The sequence below is a fragment of the Canis lupus genome, chromosome 26 (genome assembly GCF_011100685.1).
Source record: "Canis lupus familiaris isolate Mischka breed German Shepherd chromosome 26, alternate assembly UU_Cfam_GSD_1.0, whole genome shotgun sequence".
Taxonomy (NCBI): domain Eukaryota; kingdom Metazoa; phylum Chordata; class Mammalia; order Carnivora; family Canidae; genus Canis; species Canis lupus.
Genome location: NC_049247.1, coordinates 17653369 through 17681260, shown reverse-complemented (window position 1 = coordinate 17681260; position 27892 = coordinate 17653369). Strand labels below are relative to the sequence as shown.

The window sequence follows — 27892 nt, the reverse complement described above, 5'->3', positions numbered from 1 at the left end:
CTGGGGCCTCCCCTTCATCTCCGTCTGGCCCTCGCCTCTGGAGGTCAAAGGAGCATGTGGAGGACACCCAGGGAGGCATTGCTGAAGTGCAGGTGGAGTAGAAACAGGCAGGTGGAGGGATGAGCTTGGGCTGCAGACCAGAGACCCTGTCCCATCACAGCCCCTAGAGGGGAGCATCGTCAGTCCTCCACTTTGGGGGGTAACTCTGCTGGTGGCCATCGCAGCTGGGGTTCCCCATGTTGTCCAGAGGCACCACCACCTCGTCCGGGTTCGAGTTCTTGTTCAGCTCCACCACGCGCGGAACCACCGAGGACCAGCGATCTGTCGTGAGCATGGCAGGGAGGTGTGAGGGCGGGTGGAGGAGGTACACATGTAGTGCGTGCCTACTATGTACTCAGCACTCCACAGTGACCTAAAGGGGGAGGACTATCACCCTTATTTTACAAAGGTGGAAACTGGGGCTCAGAGAGGTCTAGGCACCAAACCCAGGAGCACCAAGGAGTAAACGGAATTCAAGCCCAGGTCAGAATGCCTGAGTGCCTGCGTCCTGTCCACTGTGTCTCATGTACCCAGTGTAGGGGAAGGGAGCCCCAGACGCTCACGAGCAGCAAAGGCCAAAACTCACTGGCCAGCCCATCGGGCCCTCCCGTTCTACAGACAGGACCAGTGAGTCTCTGGAAGACTGGAAGAGGATAGGACTGCTCAAAGCAAATCAGAGACCAGCATAACCAGGGCTCCCCCTCTGCACCTCTGGATCTCCCTCACTATACTCCCCACCTCCGCTTCACTCACCCCTCCGGAGGCGGCCCACGGTGTGTGAGAAGCCATAGTACTGGTAGTTCTCGCTCTTGCCTGGGTCCTCATTAATGATGCCCAAGTTCTGGTTCCAGTGAGACCAGTTCACCTCGTCCACCCTGGCAGGGCCACAGCAGACATAAGGGTCAGGGAGAGCCACCACCCAGATAGCACCCCTTCCTCACCCCCAGGCAGCCTCCCTGCTCCAGCCCCCCTTCCTCCTCCTTTGCCTAAAAATTCTGATAAAATACACATAACATAAAATTTGCCATTTTAACCATTTTTAAGTATACGATTTACTGGAATAAATATATTCCCCCCACCTCGTGTCTTGTCACCATCACCGCTAACTATTCCCAATATTTACCATCACCCCAAACAGAAATTTTGTACCCATCATACAGTAAGTCCCACTACCCCTCCTGCCAGCCCCCCCGTAATCTGTGTTCTTTCTGCTATGTGGATTTGCCTATCCTGGACATCTCGCAGAAATGGAATCCTATACTGTGCGGCCTTTTGCATGTGGCTGCTTTCACACAGCATTTCAAGGCTCATCCACGCTGAAGCATGCATCAGGACTTCAGTCCTTTTTATGATGGACGCATGAGTTTTGCTTATCTGTTCATCTGCAATGGCCACCCTGCCTCTTGACACCCTCTCCTCGTATTTATGGGACACCCTGGCAAAAGTGGTGGCAGCTTCTTGGGCCCAAACTGGCTCGATTTAATTTCCCCCTTGTAAAATTATTTTTCTAAAAAGATCTTATTTATTTATTCATGAGAAACACACAGAGCGAGGCAGAGACAGTCAGAGGGAGAAGCAGGCTTCCTGTGGGGAGCCCAATGTGGGACTCGATCTCAGGACTCTGGGATCATGACCTGAGCCAAAGGCAGACACTCAACCACTGAACCTCCCAGGCGCTGTAAAATTATTTTTTGTTGTTTTCATTTGACCCCCATAGTCAGAGCCATTTCTACACATCATGACCCAGCATGGAAGGTACATTCACTGTTCCACTTTTACAGATGCAAAAACCCAGGCTCATTTCACACTGTTCATGCAAGGACACAAAGCTGACAAATTAGAGTCAGGAAACTGAATAGGACCAACCGGCTGGCCTATGAGGTGGGTGCAATCACTTTCCCCACATCACAGATGAGGAAACTGGCTTTGCCTGACTCCAAACATGACAGTTGTACTCTAGGTACTCTATGAAAATATTCACCCAGGGGTTTCCCTAAGAAGCGGGCACTCCCTGAGCATCTGGGCAATGGCCCAAGTCCTTCGATCAAATCCACACAGCTTGCTTGGGGGGGGGGTGCTATGATCCACTGAAGAAACTCAGGCTGGGAAGGAAACCGTCTTACCCAAGATCACTCCAAAGACCTGAACTCCAGTGGGACCCATTGGGCCTCAGTGGCTCAAGAAGTTGCGGTGGGTAGAAAAGGTCAGGAGACTCGAGCCCCACAGGATGGTTCCGCCCCACCTGCCCCGCCTCACCTGAAGCACCACCTGCGGTCTGGAGTGCCGTCCGAGCTCTTTCCCACAGTCACCATCTCGCCAGAGCGGAAGGCCTTCCTCAGGAACACGGGGAAGGACCGCTCGATGTCCAGGATGGTGGTGGCCCACTGCAGGGAGGGACAGAGGGCAGGATTGGTGAGCCTCTCCCCACCAGCACCTGCTGCCCCCATGGCAGAAATGATGCGCACCCCACCTCTCCGGAAGCAGGGTCCTATATTCAGATACGCACGGGGTCCGGCAGGAGCACAAATGAGTGAAGCAGGACCAGAGGTAGGAAGGCCATAGCCCAGGCCCCGTGACACATGTACTATGTCACCACTTGGTGTTGGGAACACCAGGGAGGGTTGAGGACTGGGGCAAACCAGGGAGCACAAGTCCGGTGGAGCAAGCAGCTGCCTCTCATCCTCCCCAGGGCATTGCTGGAAAGGAACGTGGGCCCACCGTGCCAGGCTTCCAACTTTTGAGAAAGGCCAGAAATCAGGCTTTTACAGAAAATCTCTTGATTTTAAAATTCTGCATTCTTCTTCTTTTAAATATGACAAAACAGAAAACGTAAATCTTTGCGGGTCAAACCCAGTCCATAGGTTGCCACTTTGCATCTTATGAGTTACACCCCGTGGAGAAACTGAGGCCTGAGGAAGTAAGCGGTATGCATAAAGATTAAGAGCAGCGAGGTGTTTCCCCAGACCCACAACAGGGAGGATGGTCTTGGGGCTTTTTTTTTTTCTTATTGCACCATTTCCTTGAAATGCACTGAATCAAGGAAAATGTGGCTGATACGTTCCTGGCCTAGTGATAGCGCTGTTTATTGTGAACGCCCAGGTTTGTGAGCTGCACGGGGCTTGAGAGGGCTGTGACCCCCTGAGCCATTGCCTTCTAGAATTGCATAGAAAACTTTTATAAATAGAGAGAGCAGCTCCCCTGTGCCAATGAGGCCCATGTCCACGTTGGCTTCTCAGGGGCAGTGGAGCCTGGCTACATCTGGGCTGGTAAAAAAGCCCCTCCGATGGGGACACTGTCACTTCCCGGCACAGCAGTGGCCTGCATCTATGCCAGCCCTGTCTCTTGGGCTGTGGGGAAGCTCAGAAGCTGCCCTTGGGGTTATTGCAGGGCTCCTGCTGAAATACTGACACTCTGAGCGTTCCCTGTGCCAATGGAGCTCACTCAGTGGTGCGAGGTGCAGCTGACTGTGCCTGGACTGGCACACAGCAGGCTGGACCACAAGGTGAGTCTGAGACCACTGCTGGCAGCCAGGCACAAAGCCACCTGGAAATGGACTAGGCGGTTCTGGGAAGCAGGTGGCAGCCTCCAATGTCCATTTTACGACAGGGATGCAGTCAGAAGGAGATGGCATAGCTTGCCCTGAGCGGAGGGCCAAGGAGGTGCAGTGAGTCAGGTCTCCCTGTTTTGGAAGAAGCTGGTGGCTGGCGGGGTGGGGACGAGGGTCCCAGGGCGTCACCTGCAGCTTCCAGATATGCTTGCTCTCCTTGGAGACCTGGCCCACTGTCTCCCCCATGAGGGCGATGAGCATGTTGAGGAGCAGCACGAAGGTGAGGATGATGTAGGTGACGAGCAGGATGATGAAGACCACGGGGTACTTGGTGCTGCTCAGCATCTCCAGGTCACCCATGCCGATGGTCAGCTTGAAGAGGTCCAGGAGGAAGGTGCTGAATGTCTCGCTGTCACGGCAGGACGGGTATGTGGGCACCGTGCAGTTGGTGTGGTCCTCGCTGCACACCTTCATGTTGGCACATGGGTTCAGAAGGGACACCAGGGCTGTGGGAGGGACAGGGTGACATTTGCTGAGTGACAACACGCACTGACAGGTGGAGAGCACCATTCTCATTCAACATAAGGGACAGCTGAGGCTTGGTGAGGGGAGTGCGCTGGCCCCAGGTCACCCAGCATATGAGCTGAGCCAAATGTCCAAAGCCTTTGCTCTTTCTGCAAACTCTTGCTAACAAGGAAGAGGTTCCTGGGATCTAGTCCAGCGGTTCTCAACCAGGGGCCACGTTTCCCCTAGGGGACGTCTGGCGATGCTTGGTTGTCACAACCAGAGAGGCAGCGCTCCTGATACTTAGTGGGGAAAAGCCAGGGATGCTGCTGGACAGGACCTTGCACAGGACGGTGCCCACAGAGCATTATCTGGCCCAAAGGGTCAACAGGGCCAAGGCTGGGAAAACCCTAATCTAGCCTATTGCTGGTAGAGGTCCCAGCATTCCCAGGGGCAGACCCTCTAATATGCTCCTATTTCCTTCACAGATGAAAGGTGCGAGCTAAAACCCAGGGTCAGCCCTGACTGTTCTAGAAGTCATGCCTGCCAAGGCCTTTGCCCCCTCATCCCTTCCCGCTGAGCCCAAACGAAGCTTCAGGATCTTTCTCAACATGGTTCAGCAGCAACAACTTCCCCTACGATGTCCAGGGCAGGGAGCATAGGGAGGCTGAGCCCCTCGGTCGGCAGGGCATACAATCTCATGGTGCCTTCGTCCTGGGATTATGGCGAGCACACTTCAACCCACAGGATATCGCTGTTCAGGTGTGTAGCAGCTGCTGACACGTGTACTGAGGATTCTGAGACCTTATTTGACCTCACCTGACCTTATCTGGACCTATCAGAAAAAATCACTCTGTGATCCATTAGTGATGTCTGCCATGGGCACAAAAGGCACATGTGTCATGTTTGTGTTAGCTCAGCCTCAGAAGAGGGATCTAGTGACCCTTAGCAGGAGAAGCCTTGGAACACGCTGACCACTCAGTTGCTAATTTAACCTCTAAGAGGTCTGCTTCAGTTTCGACAATTAGGACCACAGTAGGGCTGACTCTGGGACCTGAACCCCAAAACATCATGGAACCCTTGACCCTCTGTCTAGTTCTTCCCAGTCCGAACCCTGGGAGGGGGCAGCTGTGTCCTGTCCCTATATCCCCAGCTAACGGTACAGTTCAGCTTCCTCCAAATTCCAAGCAGAGCCTTGGGACTCTCTGGGTTAAAGTATCACCACCATCAGACTCCTGCTTCAGTGCTCATCCCCAAAACAACCTCCTCAGATGTGAACATGGCCTGGTGAAGCCTGAAATAGCCACTCCCTTTTGGATGCCAGGCATTGATGGCAGCTCACGCACCTCTTGGGGACCAGCCCAGTGGCTCAGTCAGTTTCCCCATTCCTGACCCTTGCCCCATGGCCTGTGCCACTGAGGTCTGCTGGCATCATGACATCATGGAGAAGGCATATTGGAGACAGCCAGAATTGACCTGAACTGGTAGATTAAGTATTAAAATTCACCCTTCCCTCCATCCACATTCCTTCAATGTGACTTTGTGCGTCTTTCCATCAAGAGGTAGAATCTATTTCACCACCTTTGAGCAAGGCTGGCCTGTCACTTGTGTTGGCCGACAGAGTGAAGCAGAAGTGATGCCCGGCAGTGACCCTGAACACTTCCACTTACATTCTCAGAACCCTCAGACCATGATGTGAACAAGCCCAAGCTGACTGGAGGATGGATGGCCACGGGGAAGAGAGTGAGGTCACCCCCACCGAGGCCATCCTCACTAGACCCTCCAGCCAGCAGCCAAACCACAGGCAACTGCAGACACAGGAGCTCATGGGAATGGGCCGAACCTGGCCCGGGTCAGCACGACTGCCCAGCTGACCCCAAGATTTGTGAGCAATAATAAACAGAGGTTATTCAGGGCACCTGGGTGGCTCGGTCACTTGAGCGTCTCCCTTTGGCTCAGGTCATAATCCCGGGGTCCTGGGATTGAGCTCTAAACGGGACTCCCTGCTCAGCGGGGAGCCTGCTTCTCCCTCTCCCTCTGCCCCTCCCCACCACTTGTGCTCTGCACTCGTTCTCTCAAATAAAATCTTTTTAAAATAATAAATAAATAAATAAATAAATAAATAAATAAATAAATAAATAAATAAATAGTGGTTGTTTTAACTCCTAAATTCGGATGGCTTCTGAATAATAATAATAATATTATTATAATATTATATATTATAATAGCTATAATAATAATAATAGCAATAATAGCTAACACACCAGTTTTACCAATTCCTAGCTTAGGAACTTAGGCAAGTTATTTAACTTTTCTAAGCCTCAGTTTTCTTACCTGGAAAGGGGACAATAAAAGAAGGCACTTACTTCGCAGTCCCATCGATGGCAATTAATGAGGCGGGGATGGGACAGGACTCAGCCCAGTGCCTGGCACCTGGGGAGAACCTAGCACAGGCTCACTGTTGTCCTCCACATACCGCGGCTGCCCTTCCAGTCCTGGCGCCACCCCCACCAAGTTCCCATGGCTACCCAGAGCTCACCTGAAGCATAGCCGATCATGAAGAGCAAGTAGACCAGAAGGAAGCGGAAAAGGTCTTTGAAGAGGATCTAAAAACCCCAGTGGGAATATGGAGACAAAGATGAGATGCATGGTTTCTCGCTTTCCCGACTTCTCCATCCCAAGTGTTCCGACCTCCCCCCTTGTCCCTTCCCACCTCCAGTGATATCCAGACCCTGCCAGTGGCCCTCACAGTGCCCCAGGTCCTTTGGGCTGAGGGCACCATCTACATGTGCAAGCTGCACATCTACATTGCCTGTGTGACTCCCTCCAGGGACACACATTCCAGAGCGTTCCATGGCCCATACCTTCTGGATCATGATGCTATAGGTTCCTGTCAGCTTCAACCCACGGGTAAAGTAGAGGGCATTCATCCAGCCCAGGACCAAGGCAAAGACCATGACAGCCAGGTAGGCTTCAATTCCCGCCAGGTAGAGGGCCGCTGAGACAATCACTAACACGGAGTAGATGAAGCTATGGGCAGTAGAGGCCATGAAAGGGTCCAGAGGGGAGAGAGGACAGTGAGGCCCCAGAGGAGTAGACATGCCCCCAAGCCCTCCAGGAGACCAGAACACCCAGATGCCTTCTGGATCCCCAGAAGAGAAACAAAAGTGAATTCACTGGGTTCCCTAGCATTCTGTTCAGCAGAATGCTCAATTAGGTGGCAACTAATGCATGTGTAATGGCTCTGAGGCCCCACAGGATCCCACAGTGATGCTCTTTGGAATTGCTAGAGAAAGTGTGTTGAGTGGAGATCTTGTGGTTAAGTGAATTTCACTGTTCTCTAAGAAAAAGCGAAAAGATGTAGTACACATGTGGCAACTAATCCTGTGCCCCAGCAGACATCATCAATCAAGCACAGCACTCTTTCCCACTAAACACAAATGTGTTCTTCACATGGCACTCCTGGCAGACATTAGCAATCAATCACCAGCATTAGAAGTTACCTTATTTCCATATAAGGTGTATATGGTGATAACTCTTCAGCAACCAGTATCTCACTTTATCCAGAAGACTCTACTGCTTGACATTGGCCTTGTCCTGACTTTGGGCTACAGCTGTCCAGGATGTGTGAATCCACTCCTGATAGAGTCACCTTCCCACCCCACTCCCAAATCTAGATGATATCCCAGCCCCAATCCCACCTTCCTCACCCAGAAGCTGCCAGCCTGGGGACCTTTATTCATTAGAGGGGACCTCTACTCACTAGAGTAGTTGGAAGGAGCCATCAATGAAGAGAGAATTCACTCCTGGGCATTTCTTCATGAACAAGTCTTTGATCTGGAAGAGGGGAGGAGGCAGGTAAGAGGGGTGGAGTTGGCAGGAGCGCAAAGGGGAGGAGAGAGGAGAGAGGGAGGCAGAGTATGATACAAAGACAAGATGAAGGGTTTTTTCTTTTTCTTTTTAAGATTTTATTTATTTGAGAGAGACAGAACATGACTGGGGTAGTGTGGAGGGGCAGGGGGAGAGGGAGAAGCAGACTCCCCACTGAGCAGGAAGCCCGACGTGGGACTCGATCCCAGGACCCCAAGATCATGACCTGAGCCGAAGGCAGATGCTTAACCAACTGAGCCACCCAGGCGCCTCAAGATGATGGGCTCTTTTCTGTTGGGGAAGGAAGAAAAAGCAGAGAAGGAGGGTAGAGGCCTGGAGGAGGAGGCAGAAGAAGGGAGTGGAAGGGGGGAAATAGGAAAGGTGGGAAGGAGGACGGGCAGGGTGGGTGCAGTTGGGGGCCAGCCACTCACATTGGTAAAGAAGAACAGGACCCCGGTGAAGAGCGTGATGATCTCGCCAGCCAGCCTCAGGTAGTCCACGGTGGTGCGGTAAAGGTATGGGGGCTGGGGGGGTACATGGTGTGCAGGTCCTCACCCAGCCCCTCCACCATCCGGGCCCGGATCTAGATGTTCCCCACCGCCGCCCAACCATCTGGGTCCTGTGGATCCTCTTCCCCCTGGGTGCTGGGGGCACCTCCCCATCCCATTCCCAAGCCTTTTCCAGTCCCTCCCGGGGGCACCCCCGGAGGAGGACCCAGTTGTGCCCCAGCTCCCGCCCCCTCCCGCCCACTCACGGTGCCCTCCAGAGGCTGGTAGTAGGCGGTGAGGGTAAAGATGACCATGGCACACAGATAGGAGACCACATTGATGTAGAAGGACACGGCGCCGAACTTGCGCCACTTGTCCCGCAGCAGTTCATTGATGGGCTCCACAGCCAGCATCTCGTGGCGGTTCTGGGGGAGGTGGGATGAGGATGCTCAGGGTCCACGTGGGATCCGGGCAGGCCGGCTCCAGTGCGCCTGCCCCCACCCTCTGCCCTGAAAGCACTTTCTCCTCCTAACTCTCTCTTCAGCAACACTCAGGGATTCACGGGGAACTGGATGGGGATCCAGAATCAAGCCCACACTCCTGGGCTCGGTATTTGAGGCTCTGCCCAATTCTGCCCCAACTTACCTTTCCAGCCTATTCTAGACTCGGAGAACCCAGAGCTGGGAAGCTATTCTCATGGTCCCCAAACTCCAACCTGCAGACCGTAGGTACCCAACTGCTGGTGACAAAATCACCTAGGCAGCTTGTCAAAATATGTGAATCCCTGGGCTCCAACCTCATAAGTTCTGAGTCAGAAGCAGGATTGGGAAATTCAGCCCCAGGATGATAAGACACTTGACTCACCATAATTCTCCAATTCTTGGAGGGGGGCGGGCATCAATAAGTGAGAGAACCCCGCCCAAGAGTTCTCTATACAGGTCCCCGGGCAGACACTACCAGTCAATCAAAGCTTGCACCAGAGATGCTAAACCACCCACCACTCATAACCTAAGTCAAGTCAGTCACTAATTTCAAAGATGAGGGAAGTGAGCCCCAGCAAGGAAAGGCATCTGTCCAAGCTCAGGGAGGGAAGGAGACCTGCACCCAGTCCCCAGCGTTTTCTGCCCTTTTTGCACAGCATCCTGTCCCGTTAATGACTGAGTTTCTTCATAACCATGGATCTGTGCAACAATGCAGCCACAGAGATGCTAGTGCAGTGTTATTCCTGAGAGTTAAATGCAGAAACAAACCCAAATGACCAAGAATAGAGGAACGGTTAATTAGAATGTGGTACATTTACTCGCAGCAATGATGTTGCAGAGGAATATTTAATGGTGCAGAACAATGTTCGAGAAATACTGTTAAGTGGGAAAAAGGAGCTTTCAAAACTTCATCTAACGACTACTAATGATAATAGCTGACATATAATGTTTATTCTGTGCCAGGCTGTTTGCAAATGAACTCAGTTGGTCCGTCCAACAACCCTATGGGACGTGAAGTATTCTTCTCCCCATTTTACAAAAGAGGAAGCTGGGACTCAGAGAGGTTGGGTCACTTGTCCTGAGTCACACAGCATGTGTTACAGAGCCCCTCCCGGCCCCAGGGCCCCTTGCCTGCTCTCAGCAGCCACCACCCCACACCGTCCGTAGGCCCTGTCCCGTGCCCCGGTGCTCACCTCGATCTTGCTGTTGTACACCAGGATCTCCAGCACAGAGGCCTCTTCCCCACACGTGTCCAGGGAGGAGAGGTCATAGAGCGAGGAATACACCGGCCCATAGGCCCAGTCTTTGAACTTGCGGGACAGGTGCCTTGTATCCTCATCTGTCACCTCTCGGCGGATAATGTGCTGAAAGACCTGCATGGGGGAAAAGAGAGGGTCAGGGAGCCCCGGGGAGGGACACCGATGCTCAGCCCCCCACATCAGAGGGATCCCTGGTGGCCCTGCACAGCCCATCAGGTGGTGCCTCCCCAGACCGCAGGAGGTAGCAGGGAGGAAATGTTTATGGTCATGCCAGACCCCTGTGCTCACGTCAGGGTGTTTGCTCCCTGAGGCCACACAAGCAGTCAGCTGAAGCCAGACTGAACCAGCCCAGCCTTAAAAACCAGAATTGTGATGGACATTTTTTTTATATAATTAAAACAACAAATCAATCTTATTAACATGTTAAATCTAGGAATAATTGTTATATCCAGTCCTTCCTGATGCTACTGCTACTATCTTACTAGCTTACACGCAGGGGATACTGAGGAACAGAGAGGGGGTGGCCACTGCCCAAGGCCACACAGGCTAATAGGACAAAATCAGAATTGAAACTCAGGCTTTTGCCTCAAGACTCTCAAATAAATTGCAATTTTAGTAGCTTTTGCTATGTTTTTAATAGAACGATAATAATCCCTGCCATTTACTGAGCACTTACTACCCATCCCAGGGTCTTCATTAAAGAGCTTTAAGTGGATCACCCTATCTAGATGGCACATGATACCCCTGGGTGCTATTTTCATTCCCATTTTACAGAACAGGACACTGAGGCACGGAGGGGAGATGGCTGTGGCCACACACTGGGAAGTAGCTGAGCGGGGCTTTGGACTCAGGTGCTCCGGACTGCAGAGCCCTGCAGGTTTGGTTCTCAATCAGAGCAACGGTGCTGCCCAGGGGACAAGCTGGCAATGTCTGGAGAGTTCGGGGGGTGGGGGGGGCTGTCACAGTGGCGGGGAGTACCCCTGCTATCTGGTGGTTCGAGGTCAGGGATGCAGCTAAACACCCTACACTGCGCTGGCCAGGCCGCACACCCCAGAGGCAAATGTCAGTAGCGCCCGGCCCAAGAAACCCTCTCCGGGAAGAGGCCAGCGAGGGAAAGAAGCTGTGCAGGGCTGCTCGGCAGGTGAGGGGCTGAGCTAGGACCCTGGCAGGGGATGACAGGGGACTTCCACAGGGCTGGGGGCCTGGGACTCAGATTTCTATCAGTGGCTTGTCCTGGCTGGTGGGAGCAGGACCCGAGCATCCGGGGGCACGGGATGAGGACACAGGCTCTGGGTGAAGTGGGGGAGTTTGGCTGGACAATAGGGGGCCACAGCAGGGTCTCGAGCCAGGACATGTGCACAATGGGGCTGGCATGATAGGAGGGGGTGTGCGTGTTAGCAATGACGCAGGCCACAGCAGCCCCTCCTGGGGGTGTGCACGCGTGTGTGCGTGTGCACCGCCGCCGCACTCACCCCGATCTTGCCCGTCTTCGCAGCCATCATGAGGGGCGAGAGCCCGTCACTGTTGAGCACGGCCTCCAGGTTGCTGTCGGGGAAGAGGCGGGCGCACTTGAGCAGCAGCAGGTCGTACATCTTGGTGACGAACTTGGTGTTCTCGCGGGTGTTGTCGGCGATGGCCACCAGCGCGTGCAGCACCGTGTTGCCTCGGGAGTCCTGCCGCCGCATGTCCGCCTTCTTGTGCGGGTTCTCCGTCAGGTAGTTGACGATGTGGGGCTGGTTGGTGCAGGCGGCCAGGGACAGGGGCAGCTCGCCTGCGGGGGGGGGGTCAGCGGGGGCGCCGGGCACAGCAGCGACAGGCGGTGTCAGCGTGTCGGGCCGGGCCGGTTGTGCGTTTTTGTGGGTGACGTGCGGGAGACGGGGTGTCCCCTTGCGATTTGGAGGCATTGAGGGATTCTTTGACGGACTTTGTCCCCGAACTTCAAATAATGTGTGCCTTTTTTTTTTTTTTTAACATTTTATTCATCCATTCATGAGAGACACACAGAGAGAGGCAGAGACACGGGCAGAGGGAGAAGGAGGCTCCCTGCGGGGAACCTGATGCGGGACTTGATCCCGCGACCCCAGGATCACGCCCTGAGTGGAAAGCAGACCCTGAGCAACCCAGGCGCCCCAAATAATGTGCGCCTTTAAGCGGGGTGGATTCAACTGGGACATGGTGGCGATGAGGCTTGGGCCCTGCCATCTGACCACCAGTCCCGGCTTCAGTGGAACTAAAGGGTGTGCACGACAAGGTGCAGGGTGCAGGGTGCGGGGCGGACACCCATCACAGAGCTAGGGGCTCTCATAATCCCCACTGTACAGATGGGGAGCTGAGACCCCAGGAGACCAGAGCATGCTCTACCCCTCATAGGCAAGACCTCGGTGACACCGACACGCAGCCAGCACGTGGGACCCCATCTGAGCCCTTGGCCAGCAGGGCTCTAGTGTCTGAGAGGGGCCAGGGCTGTGGACACCACCATGTACCCCCAGCCCCCACTGTCCCGTCCTCACCGAAGTAGAAGTAGCCTCCCTCATCCTTGGGCTGGAAGAAGCGCCCTCGGGCCTGGGCATGGACATCAGCTCCTTGGGCCACCAGGAGCTCCACATAGTGTTTGCAGCGCCGCTCGATGGCGATGTGCAGGGCGGTCTGACCTGGAGTGTGGGGGTGGTGAGGGACTGTCACCGGCGGGGGCAGGGACTGGACCCGGCTTGAGGGCAGGGGGCAGGGTGCATAGTGTGGAAGTCAGGTGTAGGCTGCAGGCCCAGGCCTTGGCCGGCTCCTCCCAAGGGCAGCAAACGAACCCCCCAGATGCTGCCCGGACGTGGGATCTCTGCTGCACGAAGGCCTGCCGTGCTGCACTGCATGGTGCGGGCATAACTGAGACTCCAAGCCGATCCCACACATAGGATCCCAAGTGTGAGAACTTGTCAGGCGCATGAGAGGCTTTAATCCAGGGGGAGACAAGGGCATTGTGATCTTACAGAATTTTGGACTCAAGTATAAAATTCACAGACTTTGAAGCTTCCTATCCAGGAATTGGAAAGGTCAAGTCTGATTCATGGAATTTCAAAATTTAGACCCGGGGAGCTGGGACTGGTTACTGTCATTTTTGCCTCTTAGCGATGCTGGCCCATACAATTATCATAGAGCCTTAGTGTGTCCGGAACCATGGCATCTCCGGTCCAGAGTGCCAAGGCCATGGGTCATTAGGTTCACTGCATCTCAGAGTCTTGGATTCAGAATCTTGGATTTCTGAAACTCAGAATGGCAAGATCGGAAAGGGGAGTCATTCAATGCTCGGTTCCTGGCTGCAATGCTGGCACCTGGGGCATAGATGGAAGCTCTTGGGCTGGCGTGGGGGTCAGATGAGCAAGGACAGCACCCTACCACCACCCTGCATCACCCCTGCCCCGGCACGGGACCCCACCTCGGTAGTAGATGTCCCGGAAGGGCGAGTTGATGAACTCCCGCATGTTGCCCGTCCGCTCGGCGATGTCCAGGAGCACAGGGATGGTGTCATTGCGGCCATTGCTCAGATTCAGCAGGGCCTTGGGCAGGCAGGTCTTCCCTGTGGATGGCTCTGGGGGGATAAACGTACAGGATGAGGGGCGTTCAGTCTGTGGTATGGGACTACTGGATGGCAGGGGATAGGGCACTGGGCAGAGTCCTGGCCCTGTCACCCCTCCTCTGAGCCCATTCCCTACCTGTGCTCACGGTGCTGAGGGGGTCTAAGAAACTCAGAGGGGCAGTTAGTTCTTCAAAAGGTAGGAAGCCACAGCCTATGGAGATTGGGATTTACCAGAGCATAATTTGGAGGGAATTTTAAAAATCAAATAAATGGTGAAGAAGCCTGGGTTAAACAAAGACAACCATATTTATTTTAAGCACTTGCGAGAGCTTTTAATATGCTAATGGTGACCGTGAAGCTCAGCCATCTATTTAAAAGTCAGACACAGCAGGCCCCATTTGCCATCTATTTGAACAGAGGCTCCTCTTCCCATGAAGTATTTACACCAGTGCCCCTAGAGGGGAGCAGACAGGGTGCAGTGGTCCCCAAAGTGCAGACTGCCTGCCATAGTGGACATGAAATTACCTCAGGAAGGGCAGGAGAGGGCTCTGGGGTCCCAGATGCAGCAATAATAACACTGAAGGCCTGCCATGAGCATTTTCAACTCCTTGTCAAATCTCATGAAGCCAGTCTCCACCTGGTACAAACAGGTCCTTAACGCTGCCTTCTGACAACGTCCCCGTGCAATGTTCTTCCCCTTGTGTTAATTTTTACGGTTACATGAGTTGGTTTACATCTTAAAAGAGGTAGTCAATGAGGGCTGCCTGGGTGGCTCAGTCAGTTGAGGGTTGAGCATCCACTCTTGGTTTTGGCTCAGGTCATGATCTCAGGGTCATGAGGTCAAGCCTCACATTGGGCTCCGCACTCAGCAGGGAGTCCGCTTGAGATTCGTTCTCTCCCTCTGCCCCTTCCCCTCCCCCTCGCCCTGTCTCTCTCAAATAAATAATCTTTAAAAAGAATAGAAAGAACAAGTTGATGAAAAGAGAACACCCCTGTGAACCAGGCACGGGGCAAAATCATGCTGGGGGCTCGGGAAAGGCGGAAGCAGGAATGGGATCGGGAATGGGAGACGCAGGTGTGAACTGAGACACCTGCTCTGGAGCCAGGCACCTTGGGGTTCGAATCCCAGCTTTACTCCCGATTCCTGTGTGACCCTTCCTCTGCCTTGGTTTCCTTTCTAGCAAAATTGAGGCCACAGAGGAAATCGAAAAGCTGGTAGATGTTTGTTGATGAGCCCAACACCAGGCAGATAACAGTCTTCAGTAAATATTCTGTTGTGGTTATTATTCCACGGGAGGTGCTTTAGGAATTTCTCCCTAGGTACCAGGAGTCAGTGGGGGAGAATAAGAGAGACTCTCAGGGACCTGGGTTCCAGTCTCAGCACCCCCCAGGACTGAGGTGTCTCGGGCAAGTCTCGTCCCCAGCTGCTTCCTGGCGTACCCATTGGCGCCCAGCCCAGAGTCACAGGGAGCAGACTCCAGTTCCTCATGTGCATGTGTGCGGGGTGGGGGTGCCCTAAAAGCTGGCCAAGGGCCCTGGAGATCCTCACCAGACCCACTCACACTCAGCTCCAGCCTTGAGGAAGTGTCAGTCCATTTCCTAATTCAGGCAGCTTGCAGCTCTCCATGCTCACTCCCCAAACCCACTCCCAGCCTGCATAGGATGGTGTCCCCCTCCAGCCAAAAACCTTTGTGTCAGCCTTGTCCCTCTCTTCTCCTCCACACGTCTTATTCAATCCCTCCACCACTCCCCGTCTCCACTGCCACCACCCTGGCCCAAGACACCTGCCTGGTTTCCACCAGCCTCTCTGGCTTTCCTTCAATCCACATAGCAGCTGGAGGGTCATCTCTGTATGCTATCACAGTAAGCCACAGGGCCTTTGCACATGCTCTCCCTTCATCCTTTCCCTGGTCCTTTCTCTTGTTTTACCTGGTTAATCACAAGTCATTCAGATTCAGCTTAAGTGTCACCTCCCCCAGGAAGCTCTCCCAGATTTTCCTGGCTAGATCAAATCCTCCAAACACAGCCACTTGTCGGCACACGTGACAATTTAGAATTGTTTTTATTTCTGTGATTGCTTGATCGATGTTGGTCTCACCCAGGAAACTGTGAGCAACTTGAGGACAGGGTTGTGTCTGCTTCATTCGTCATTGTTCGCCCCATGCCCGCACAGCACCTGATGGGCTGGTCACCACAGATAATTCCAAACCACAGACACCCCAAAGTGGTTTGTGCAAGGCATGGACCCAGACCTTGGATTTGGGCTCCCACACCTCCAGACAGGCTGTCGTAGGGTGGGGAGCTGCCAGCCCTGGTCCGGGGATGATTTGGCAAGAGCTGCATCTTCCCAGAACCTGGGAGGGACACGCAGTTCCAGAACTCGACCACCAGGTGGCGAAGTGGCTCTGCCCGCGGGAGCTGCTAGGGTTTGGGGGCCCTGGGGGCGGGGGGCGGGGAAGCCCAAAATTACTGTCAAATTGGAGGGTGTCAGACTTTGAGGGGTGGTGGTCACAGATGCCCCTGAGAATCAGACGAGCTCCTGAACCTCTGGCTAGAACAACACGCAGGGGCGGATCCAGGTTTCTCAGGGCCTCAGACTTACACAATTTGGGGGTGCTGTGTATGAAAACGAGCACGCCATTATGAATTCAGAATTAGTTGCAGGGCCTTAGAAGGGGCCCGAGCAAGCGAGCATGGGTCTCCCGGTTAATCCTCCAATAACATTCACTACTCCCCAGTTTCAGGAAGCACGACCACCCCCCGCCCTCATGCACACAGATACACTGGCCCCAGGGTTCCTGGCCTCGGTGAGAAGCCCCCGACTCAGCTGCAGACCCAGGAGAAGCCAGAGCCTTGGAAGCCCCAGCCGGGAGCTGTACTGCCTCGCTGAAGACACGGTGGTTTGCTCTCCCCCCAACTTCTCCACCTGTGCCTCCTGCACGTGGGGGTCAGGAGGCACCCTTCGGTCTGGGCTTGGATGTGGGTGTTATCTCCAAATGAGATGATTCACGAAGTCAGTGAGACCCTCTGAGCGCAGAGAGGAACCCCAGGGTGCCCCAACTCTGAGCTCGTGCCGCAAACAGCCACATCGGCCGGCTGAGCACCAGGAAGGAATATTTTTGATAATTCAGGAATTCTCCTCCGACTGTCATGAAACTGCACTGTATCGCGCTGGTGTCAAAGACCCCAGTTGGTAGAGGCATATGTGAAAAATGTACTGCTGGCTGGGTCACCCTGCTTGGCCACTTAATTTAGCTGAAGTACTTGAAGCCTCAAATAATGCCCCCCCTCTGGGGGTGCCAGCATGGCTCAGCCAGCTGGGCATCTGCCTTAGGGTCAGGTTGTGATTCCCCGGGTCCTGGAATCAAGCCCCGTATCAATCAAGCCCCAGATTGGGCTCCCTGCTCAGTGAGGAGCCTGCTTCTCCCTTTTTCACTCCCCCTGCATGTGCTCTCTCTCTGTCAAATAGATGGATAAAATCTTTAAAAAAAAAAAAAAAAATGTCTCCTTGACATCCCTGAACGTCATCAGGCCTGAGCAGTAGACTGCCCTGGCCTTCTCAAGACAGGCTGTCCTTTGTAACAGGTGCTGCGGTTCCTAGCATTCCATGTTGATTCATGGGGTCATTTGGCCAGTTAATAATGGCTCCTACATCCGGTACCAGGCACATAACAGGTGACTGACTCAGGTGAAGGGGCTCACAGGCCAACTTTGCCAATTTGCAGGGAAGGCCTGGGGCATCAGAGGAGCTGATGGACTTTGGGTTTGGAGTCCAGATAAGGCTGAGGGGTGAGCTCTCTGGGCTGGAAAAGTGTGGGGCAGGCTGACTAGGGAGCCTCTGGCTGAGGGAGGGGAGCCTGAAAGCTGGGTGGGAATGCTCTGCGAGGACTACGCTATGATTACTCCCTGGTTGACAGATGGGGAAACTGGGTCTCACGGAGGCCACACATCCCTTAAGTGATGGAGGCGTCATTTGAACCCAGGTGAGTGGACTCTGCTTACCTACAACACTGATCTTTCCATAAACAAAGGCTGAAAGAATGAATGAATGAATGAATGAATGATGGTAGCAAAAGCCCAGAGGGCTTAAGTAATATGGCAACGGACACACAGGATCAGACTCCCTATGCAGTGCTCTTCATGGCCGGTGCAGCCCACCGACCCAGGAGAAGATGCTGAGAGAAGGGGGCCCCCAACACCAGGCCTCCCTCAGCCCCTGGCTGGCCCACCCACTAGCCCCACCTGGGTGGCTCACCCCGGAACTCCTCGTCAGTCAGGCGCTTCTTATGGGTCAGCAAGAAGGGCAGCAGCCCATCCAGGTCGGTGGTAGAGCCCCGGGACACGATGTCAAAGAGGATAGGCCGGTTGAAGACTTTAAGGATGGGGGGCGGCTGGGGAGCAGGAGCTTTGGGACTCTGTGGCTGCTTCCTGGAGGTAGCAGAAGGCAGAGTGATGGGAGGGCTCGACCCCCTCCCACCCTATCTCCCGCCTGAGGGGCCCAGAGGTTGTGGTTGGGGGCGGGGGAGCTGGAGCCCTAGAGAGGGACCAGGATGACAAGGGATGGATAGCTGGAGAAACAAAGGAATATTTTATCCCAACAAACCCTACCTAGTACCTACTGTGTGTTGGGTAGAAACAGACAAAAAGAAACATATAAGCCTACCTATCCATCCACCCACCCATCCACCCATCCATCCACCCATCCACCCACCCATCCACCCACCCACCCATCCACCCACCTATCGGCCCATCATTCCAACCAACCATCCATCCATTTGTCCATCCACCCACCCACTCATCCATCTGTCCATCCATCTGTCCATCCATCCATCCATCCATCCATCCATCCATCCATCCACTCTTCCATTTCTGTTACTGAGTACTTACAAAGCCAGATGGAAAGAGATACAGACAGCGAGAAAATAAAGGGGGAACGCCGGGCTAAAAGATAAAGCAATTGATTGATTTATTGGGCCATTTGCTCATTGATTTATTCACGCAACAAACATTTGAGACAAATGAGACCATGCACACGGGTGCCAGGTTCGAGGCACCCCCCTCCATACAGTGGACACAGCACATGTTAGCCGACGGTGACACTGTGTGTCCAGAGCTGTGGGGGTGGGAGGAGAAATGCTGAGCTGCAGAGGCGGGTGGAGAAAGGACACGACCCACGAGGAGGCGAGGCGAGGCGAGGCGCTGGGAGTGAGGAAGCAGAAAGACAAAGGAAGGAAGAAAATGGATATTCCTTTGGTCATTCAACAAACACTACTTAGGCACCTACTGTGTGCTAGATTTTAAGAGACAAAGGGCTGGGAGTGGCACTAGCCCAGGGGGCCCCAGGAAGGGCAAGGATCGTCTCTGTTAGGTCTCCAGGTACCCAGCGCCTGGTGTGTGTGGGACACAGGGAGAACCCCTTAGATGAATGGAGGGTAGAGCAGAGAAAGAAACAGAAAGGAGGGAGCCGAGGAGAAAGGAGGGGAGCCAGGGGGACAGGTGATAGCAGCCGGGCGGGCGGGAGGGGAGACTGAGGCCAGGAGGGGCTGCAGGGGCAGAGAGAGCTGGAAGCAGGCCAGGGGACGTGGTTCATTAGGTGGTGTTCAGGGCCTCTAGGACCTCAGCCACTTAGTGGCCACCCCCCTCCCCCCCAGTTCCTGCACAGCCCCTGCAAAGCTATTAGCCCTGTCTGGAATAGGGGTGTGGTGAGGGCTTGAAGGAAGAGTTCCAAGGGAGAGGAAAGGGAGACACGGAGCCCACCAGCTTCCAGCAGGACCTGGAAGGGATGGGGACCCTGGGGCGCTTTGCTGTCCCCTGAACAGAGGCTGAGGCAGCCAGCAGCCCTGGTGTGTGCACTTCCCTCCAAAGGAACACCTTCCTCACCCCGTGTGGCTACTCCTTGTCATCCCTTAGCGTGGGGCTCAGATGTTGCCTCCTCCGAGAAGCCCTCCTGGACTACCTTTCCTGTATCAGCTTCCTCTCCACCTCAGCACCTCCCCCAACGCAAATGGTATGTTCACATGCCTATTTACTTGCTTATTACCTGGCTCACCCTCCAAGATGAGTGTGCCAGTGAAGGTGCTTGAGGAACATGCACTGAGTGAATCAGTGACTCAGTGCCTAAAGGAGACAGCTCTGGACCAAGCAAGGGCTTCATCCAAGGGCGTACGTGAGTCTGTGATCGGCAAGGGGGACAGACAAGGACCAGGCAACAACGGGTCATCTCCCGCCTTCAAGACTGTCCTCCAGGTACACACAGGGGCCTGAGGGGGTTCTTAGGGGTTTTCTGGGTGGATGGCTGGAGCGAGAGATGACAAATGGGCAGAGACATAGGTGAACGGTGGATGATGGACAGAAGGATTGGACAAGTGGACAAGCAGGTGGAAAGACAGGTAGCTGGATGAATGAATGAGTAGACGGTGGATGGATGGATGGATGGTGAGTGGATGGACAGATGCGTGAACAGACAAGTATACGGAAAAGTGGACAGGTGGGTGGACAGGTAGGCGAATGGATGGATGGATGGACAGACGGGTGGATGGATGGATTCAACACAGAGGAGACCATTGGCCAGGCGGCCAGCAATACTCACTCGATGACCTTCTTCCTCCACCGCTTGTTGTCACTGGGGTGGTGACGGTAAGTGCCATAGTCGAAGAGCGAGTCCATGGGCGCCTTCTTGGGTCCGGGCACCACGGAGGACTCATACAGGGTGGACTCCAGCAGGTCAATGGGGTTGGGCACCCCCTTGCGGAAGGCACCCTGGAACTTCATGCGCAGGTTTGGTCTCCCGTCACCCGGGCCAGCGGGGCGACCAGTGTCAGCTGGGGAGGGGGAGGGGGAGCCATCCTCCCCTTCAAACAGGTTGGCCAGCGAAGAGAGGGGGAAGGCCTCGCTGCCGGGGGTGCCACTCTCGTCCCCGGGGGTCTCAGCCACCTCCCCGGGCCCGGTGTGGGGGCCTTCGCTGGGATCCGCCATGCCGACCCGAGACCCGTCTGCACTGCTCGGCCTGCAAGGGAACAGGAGGGGAGTCAGGCGGGGCCCAGCCAGAGGTGGGGGCTCCAGGAAGCCCCCTCCCACGTGGGCAAACAGCACTGCTGCCAGCTGCTTCAAAGCCACCGTTGTAATGACAGGGGTGCGGGGTGACCACTCCCAGATGTGGTTGGCTGCCGGCCCCGGGCAAAAGCTGCAACAGGAGCCTCTTTTAGGGACCTGGAAACGCAAATGTGCCTCCGGTCCAACCACCCTGGGCATTAGCTGGAGGAGGAAGGGCCTCAGAGTCACCCTGGGACCCCAAACCTGGGGCCTGGGGCTTACTCCTGCCCAACCCAGCCAACTTCAGACCCCACAGGGCGGGCCTCCATCCAGGCTCCACACCATGTGGAGCAACCATGTGGCGTTGGGCAAGCTGATATTTCATGGCCTTGGTTTTCTCACCTGTAAAATGGGCACGTCCAAGCAGAGAGCATGCATTCCCATGGCCAGCGCAGTGCCAGGCACCAACTAAAATATGACCATAAAATGTATGCTTTGGGCCCAGGAGGTGCTCAGAAAAAACAAAAATCCCATTGTGTGAGCCAGCGTTCCTCCATCCTCCCTGGTGCCATCCTTCTAACTCCCCTTTGGCAGAGCAGGAAACTGAGTTCCCAACACTATAGCTGACTTGCTATAAACCTCAGCTCCCCAGTGCCAAGTGCTCGTCCCTCACCTCCCCTGTTGGTCTGGCTAACTCCTACCCTCTGTGTTCCCAGCTCAATTGTCCCTTCCGGGAAGCCCTCCCTGACCATCTCTCCATGGGATTAGTTCATCCCCGGGCCGTGAGTCCCAGGAGGCAGGGAACACCTCTGCTTATTCACTCCTGCACCCCCAACACCTAGAAGGGTGCCTCGCAGACAAAAGTGTGATTTGCTCCCATTTCTCAGACAGCAAGACTGGAGCTTTAGGAGGGGCACTCACACAGCTTGTAGGGAGGAGAGCTGGACTAGAACCCAGGTCTCCCCCGCTCCGGGCCCAATGTTAGCCAGGAGCCAGGGTGGGGAGGAGCCAGGTGCCCGCTGGCTGGCTGGCAGGCCGCTGCCCTCTGCGGTGCACTGTGGGCGAGTTTCCTGGAACTTTCTTGCCATCCCACCCGGGCTGCAGGGAGATGTCTGAAAAGCTCTCTTTTCTAGGTCTTCCTCTCCCTGCCCAACACATTAGCAGAGGAGCAAATAAACACTGGTTACCGCCTTGTTTGTTTTGTGACTCCCAGGAGGGAAGGCTGGGGCCAGAGAGGTGGGGGTACCACCAGAGGCCTCTCTCGGCGGGTACAACAGGGCATACAGAGGGTCAGCGCTCCTGCCGGGGACTGGCCCCTTCTCTGGGCACCAGTGGGGAGGGACAGGCTAGACTCGAGAGTGACCCAGCTCTGGGTTCTAGGCCCAGTTGCTATTGACATGCAGTGTGACCTTGGGAGAGGTCACTTTAGCTCCCCGAGACTCGGTTTTCTCCTCTTTAAAATGGATGCAGGGACGCCTGAGTGGCTCAGCCATTGAGCTTCTGCCTTTGGCTCAGGTTGTGATCCCAGGGTCCTGGGATCGAGTCCTACATCAGGCTCCCCAAAGGGAGCCGGCTTCTCCCTCTGCCTGAGTCTCTGCCTCTCTCTGTGTGTCTCTCATGAATAAATAAATAAAATTTTAAAAATTAAATAAAATGGATGCAGGGGCACCTGGGTGGCTGAGTCACTTAAGCATCTGACTCTTGGTTTCAGCTCAGATCATGGTCTCAGTGTTCAGCACAGAGTCTGCTTCTCCCTCCCCCTCCTCCTCTGCCCCTCCCCTCATGCTCTGTCTCTCTAGAAATGAATAAATAAAATCTTTAAATAAAATGGGTGTAGGGATCCCTGGGTGGCGCAGCGGTTTGGCGCCTGCCTTTGGCCCAGGGCGCGATCCTGGAGACCCGGGATCAAATCCCACATCGGGCTCCCGGTGCATGGAGCCTGCTTCTCCCTCTGCCTATGTCTCTGCCTCTCTCTCTCTCTCTCTCTCTCTCTCTCTCTCTCTCTCTCTCTGTGACTATCATAAATAAATAAAAATTAAAAAAAAATAAAAATAAAAATAAAATGGGTGTAAACGGGACGCTTGAGTGGCTCAGCAGTTAAGCATCTGCCTTCAGCCCAGGGCATGATCCTGGAGACCTGGGATCGAGTCCTGCGTCGGGCTCCCTGCGTGGAGCCTGCTTCTCCCTCTGCCTGTGTCTCTGCCTCTCTCTCTCTGTGTCTCTCATGAATAAATAAATAAAATCTTTTTTAAAAAATGTGTGTAAAGGCAACAGGTTTTCAAAGCTTTGCGGGAAGAATTAAATGAGGTCAGGCATTTCCAGTGCCAACCCTGGGAATAAATTGGGGGGCTGTTGGTGATTCTAATCAAAGGAGGGAGGGTTAGGAGCACAGGTTCTGACATCAGATGTACTTGGTTCCTGTCTTGGCCCTGGACACCAGCAGCTATGTGATCTTGGACAAATCACTTCCTCTCTGAGCCTTGGTTTCTCTACTTGTAAGACTGGGGTGACCACACCTCCTTCTAGAGATCTTGGAGATGTCAGATGGCTTTGTTCTGTAAGAACGGGGAGCATGTTGAGGCAAGGACAGGTATCCACTGGGGTGCAGGCATGGAGGGGGAAGACTGACTTCCCAGGGCACAGCCCCTGTCCACCTCATTGGGGATCTAGGGGTGAGGGGAGGGGAGGCATTGGGGCACGTGCCTCTGCTGTCAACACACTCCTGATTACCACACCCCTTCCCTCACTGGAGCAAAGCCAGATGGACACCCCGCTTTGGGGAGCTCCAACCCCCCACCATGCCTGCACCCCCTCTCCTAAGGAATGCCAACCCAGATGGCATCCAGGGTTTCTGAGGGCTCCATGACAAGGGGTCTAAGGTCAGCCAGCCCCAGGTTCAAACCTCCTCTCAGCCACTCACCTCCTTGCTCATAGCCTTAGGCGAGACACATGTAATCATTATTAGCATTTAATTATGATGAAACGATAAATATGACAATGCACAGAAGAGCCCCCACCGCAAGGAGTGATCAGCCCAAATGTCAACAGCGCTGAGGTCAAGAAACCCTGCTCTGGAGGCAGGTACGGCTCTCATTCCCGTTCTACAGATGAAGATGCTGAGGCTCAGAGAGGCGAAGTGACTTGCCCACGGCCACAGAGCGGACTGAGCCAGGCCCGAATCCAAGTCGGAGCAGTCGGCGGCCAAGCTTGGGCTACCCTCGCCCCTCGCTTGGTGGGGCCTGGCCTAGCTGCCGGGCATCTCCCCGAGGGCTTATGGTATCTTGTTCCAGCTGCGCAACAGCTGGGAGCTAAGGGTTATTGCTAATCTCTCTGAGCCTCAGTTTCTCTACCTGCAAAATGAGGGCTGTGACAGCATCTGTCCCGTAGGGCGACTGCGACCTAAGGCAGATCGCGGGTCTCTTGGGCGTCTAAGTGAGCATTTGACGAGTGCTTCCATCTTCACCTGGTGTCGTGCGATAGTGCGTTAACCTGCCCCCCTCGCTGCCCCCTCACGCACACGCACGGGCTCCCCATGCAGCCTGGCACCCCCGGCCCCCGAGGGCCTGGCCACCAAAGCTGCTCCCATTTTCAGCTAAGGAAACTGAGGCTCCCATAGGCCATCCAGGAAGCAAACGGCCATAAAGAAGGCTTCTGGGGGTGCCTGGGTGGCTCAGCGGTTGGGCGTCAGCCTTCGGCCCAGGGCATGTTCCCGGGGTCCTGGGATCAAGTCCCACATCGGGCTCCCCACAGGGAGCCTGCTTCTCCCTCTGCCTGTGTCTCTGCCTCTGTGTCTGTGTCTCTCATGAATAAATAAATAAAATCTTAAAAAAAAATAAGTCCTCTGGATCCTAAGCCTGGGCTCCTTCCACACCCCTCAAGCATGTGTACACACCAGGGAGCATATGCGTGCATATGCATACATGTGTACATACACGCGAGCGTGCAAGCGCGCGCATACACACACACACACACACACACACACACACACACACACACACTCACCTCGGGCTGCGCTGCTGCTCTGTGGCAATTCTTCCCCCAAATGCTACCCTGTTCTCTGTGGTCAGGGAAAGAGCTCACTCCCTGTTCTAATTTGCCCCGTAGGCTGCTATTACACGTTCCAGACCCATGCCAGGCTGGGGATGGGGGTGCGGGCAGGGAGAGAGGCTGAGAGCTCATGCGAATGTCCTGTCTGCTTCCTGGTCTTTCCCAGTTGGTGTGCGCATGCATGTGCCCAGGATGAGCCCTTGGGGGCTCACCCCTCCTGGGGAGGCCTTCACAGCGGGCAGCACCCAGCGGGGGAGGGGGGGCACCCGGGGCCCAATCGAGGCCGTGGAGGTGATGCACACCGCGTGTCACCACTGCATCCATGTAAAGCTGTGGATTTCACACGCTGTTTTAAGCACTGAGCACATCTTTTGAATATAAAAACCAGATTGTAGGGATGCCTGGGCGGCTCAGTGGTTGAGCGTCTGCCTTCTGCTCAGGTTGGGATCCCGGGATCCTGGGATTGAGTCCTGCATCAGGATCCCTGCAGGGAGCCTGCTTCTCCCTCTGCTTGTGTCTCTGCCTCTCTCTCTCTCTCTCTCTCTCTCTCTCTCTCTGTCTCTCATGAATAAATAAATAAAATATTAAAATAAAATCTTTAAAAAAATAATAAATAAATATAAACCAGATTGTAGTCCACACAGAGAGAGGTTGGACAGGATGAATGGAGGGGGATCTGAATCTCAAAGCCCAAGAAGCAGGATTAGAAACCACTCATCTTTTCATTTATTCACCAAATGTTTACTGAGCACCTCCAGTGTGCCAAGTACAGGGGACATAGATGTGAACAAACCTGCAAATAATTCCCTGCCCTCCTGGACTCACCTTCTGGTGGGGAGCAGAGTAAACAGCTGGACAAAGCAAGAAGCAGAGTCATGTCCAGTGGTGTTCAGGGCTGTATAGACCAGAGAGGCTAAGGAGTGACTTGAGTTAAGGGGTGCAGAGATCCCGAGCAGGGTGAGGAGACACAGGGTCCCTAAGCCTTCCTCTCTGCCCCGACAGAGGCTCCAGGCTTTCCAGGAATACAGCTGAAAGCCATGTATTCTGCTTTGAGGGACCCAGGGACACGGTCTGGGGAGCCAAGGCCTGTCTCTCCCCCAGAGGGAGCTAGTGGGGGATGAAAAGAGTGTGTATTTGGATCAGACCGACCAGGCGCTTGGCCCACTGACCTTGGCTTGAGCAAGAGACTTAGCTTCTCTGGGTCTTGCTTTCCTCACCTGTCCATGGGGGATCTTAACTGGGTCGTTGTGCGAATTATATAAGTTGAGTCAAGCACCTGGCACAGAGCAAGCCCTCATCAACAGCCAACTACATGCCTGAGTGAACCTTCTCTCAGAGAATCTTAGGTCCAGCGGGGGTGGAGGTCTCCTGGCCTCCCACCCGCCCCCTCCCCATGCACAGGGTGGACGAAGGGGCCCATCCTCACCATCACCCGTGGCTTTGCCTGATCTCATGGAAACTCTGGCACATATTTATCAAATCCCAGCCTCCTGATTCCATGACCCAGGAAAGCTGCTTAAATCTGGTGGCAAGTTTGGGCGTGCAGGGCTGCTCCACCCCAGGGGGGGATGAATTCCAGGGAGCTACTTCCTCCCAGTTCCCTCCCTCCTGGGATCGATTCACTCCAGTGGGCATCTGGGGAGTGCCACCTGTTGGGGGGGCGGGCAGGGAAACATAAAAGATGGAGAGCTAACAAAAGAGTCTGGACACCGGGGGGAAGCACATGGCTTTTTCCCCCCTCCAGACCTTTGCCAAAGCTGTCCCCTCTTCCTCCCCTGGCTGGGTCCCCTCCCTTTAGACCTCTGGTCTAAACCAGCTCCTTGTTGCTCATCCTTCAAGCCACATGTGCCTCCCTTTATAGCACTTTCCGTGATCAAACTTGGGTGTTGACTTCTATTACTCCTTTATTCACCTTCTCTTCTCTGGAGTTCCATGAGGGAGGGACTGCTTTAGTTCTGTTGTCTCTCCAGCACCCAGCACCCTGCAGAGGCAGCATGGGGCATCCTGAAATATTTGCCTTCTTGAACTGTAAGGCAGGGGCCCTCTGAGGTCGCCGGAGGGTGCAGGCGTAGGGAGGCAGCAGGCATCCCGATGAAGGTGGGCTGCAGGAGGAGGGGGTCTGGACTGGAGCCGGCAAGATCCAAAGTGCAGAGACCAGAAAGGGCGGGGGGGCACTGGGGGACCACATGGGCTGAGGCGTTGGGATAAAGAAGGCAGAGGAAGAAGAGATGGGTGAGTGGGAAGGGGGGATGCGTAGGTGGGTGGGAAGCACGGAGACCTGGGGGGTGCTGGGAGCCTCCCACAGGGACCCAGGGTGCTTCCTCCTCCATCTGTGCCCCCCCACTTCCTGTGGTCCCCTGGAATAAACATGACTCTGAGCACCTGTCATTCCAGGTCAGCCTTGGAGGAGGGGTGTGGGCAGGAAAGGTGTTAGGAAAACAGGTCCCGCAGAGACAACACCAGCTCTGTCCGACACCCGCCCTCAAGCCTTCCCAGTAAGGAAACTGAGGCTCAGAGAGGTACAGTCACTCCAACAGAGTTGCCCAGCTCCTGAGAGGGGGAGGCATGATTCACACCCATGAGCCCCAGAACCTATGCCTTCAGTGGACACTTTCCAAGGACAGGTGACTCCAGAAGGGAAGGAAGGGTGGAAGCAGGGGGAGGAGGAACGGGATGCTGGGTGGCTGGTGGGAACCACAGGCCCCTGAGGCAGATGGTCAGTTCACCAGCTGTGTGGCCCTGGGCAGGTCACCTGGGCTTCCTTGCCTCAGTTTCCCTACTTATACATGGTGATGGTCAGAGCATCTACCCCAGGGGACTGTTGTGGGCTGAAATGAGATAAATGTATAAAATACTGAGCCCAGGACCTGGGGGAGAATGCACGCTCCCTAAAGATGGGTTGTTGTTAGCATCCATCATCTATGTCATGTATTCTTATTATTACTATTAATTATTATCAGAGGGAGGATGAGCAAACAGATGGAAGGTATGCCTGTCTGGGAGGCAGAGTGGCTGGGCCCAGAGCCTGGGACTCACAGCCACCCTGGAGCAGCCGC

At 54.6% G+C, this 27892-nt stretch overlaps 1 protein-coding gene across 1 annotated transcript; it reads right to left on the bottom strand.

The window, feature by feature from the left end:
- Positions 1-163: 163 nt before the first annotated feature.
- Positions 164-20732, bottom strand: TRPV4 (transient receptor potential cation channel subfamily V member 4). The gene is given in 15 exon segments (NM_001127315.1): positions 164-321; positions 793-914; positions 2296-2423; positions 3776-4092; positions 6630-6696; positions 6955-7120; positions 7854-7927; positions 8392-8484; positions 8715-8873; positions 10124-10303; positions 11662-11960; positions 12700-12840; positions 13617-13769; positions 18013-18185; positions 20347-20732. Coding segments are annotated over 15 exon segments (2616 nt in total).
- Positions 20733-27892: the final 7160 nt, after the last annotated feature.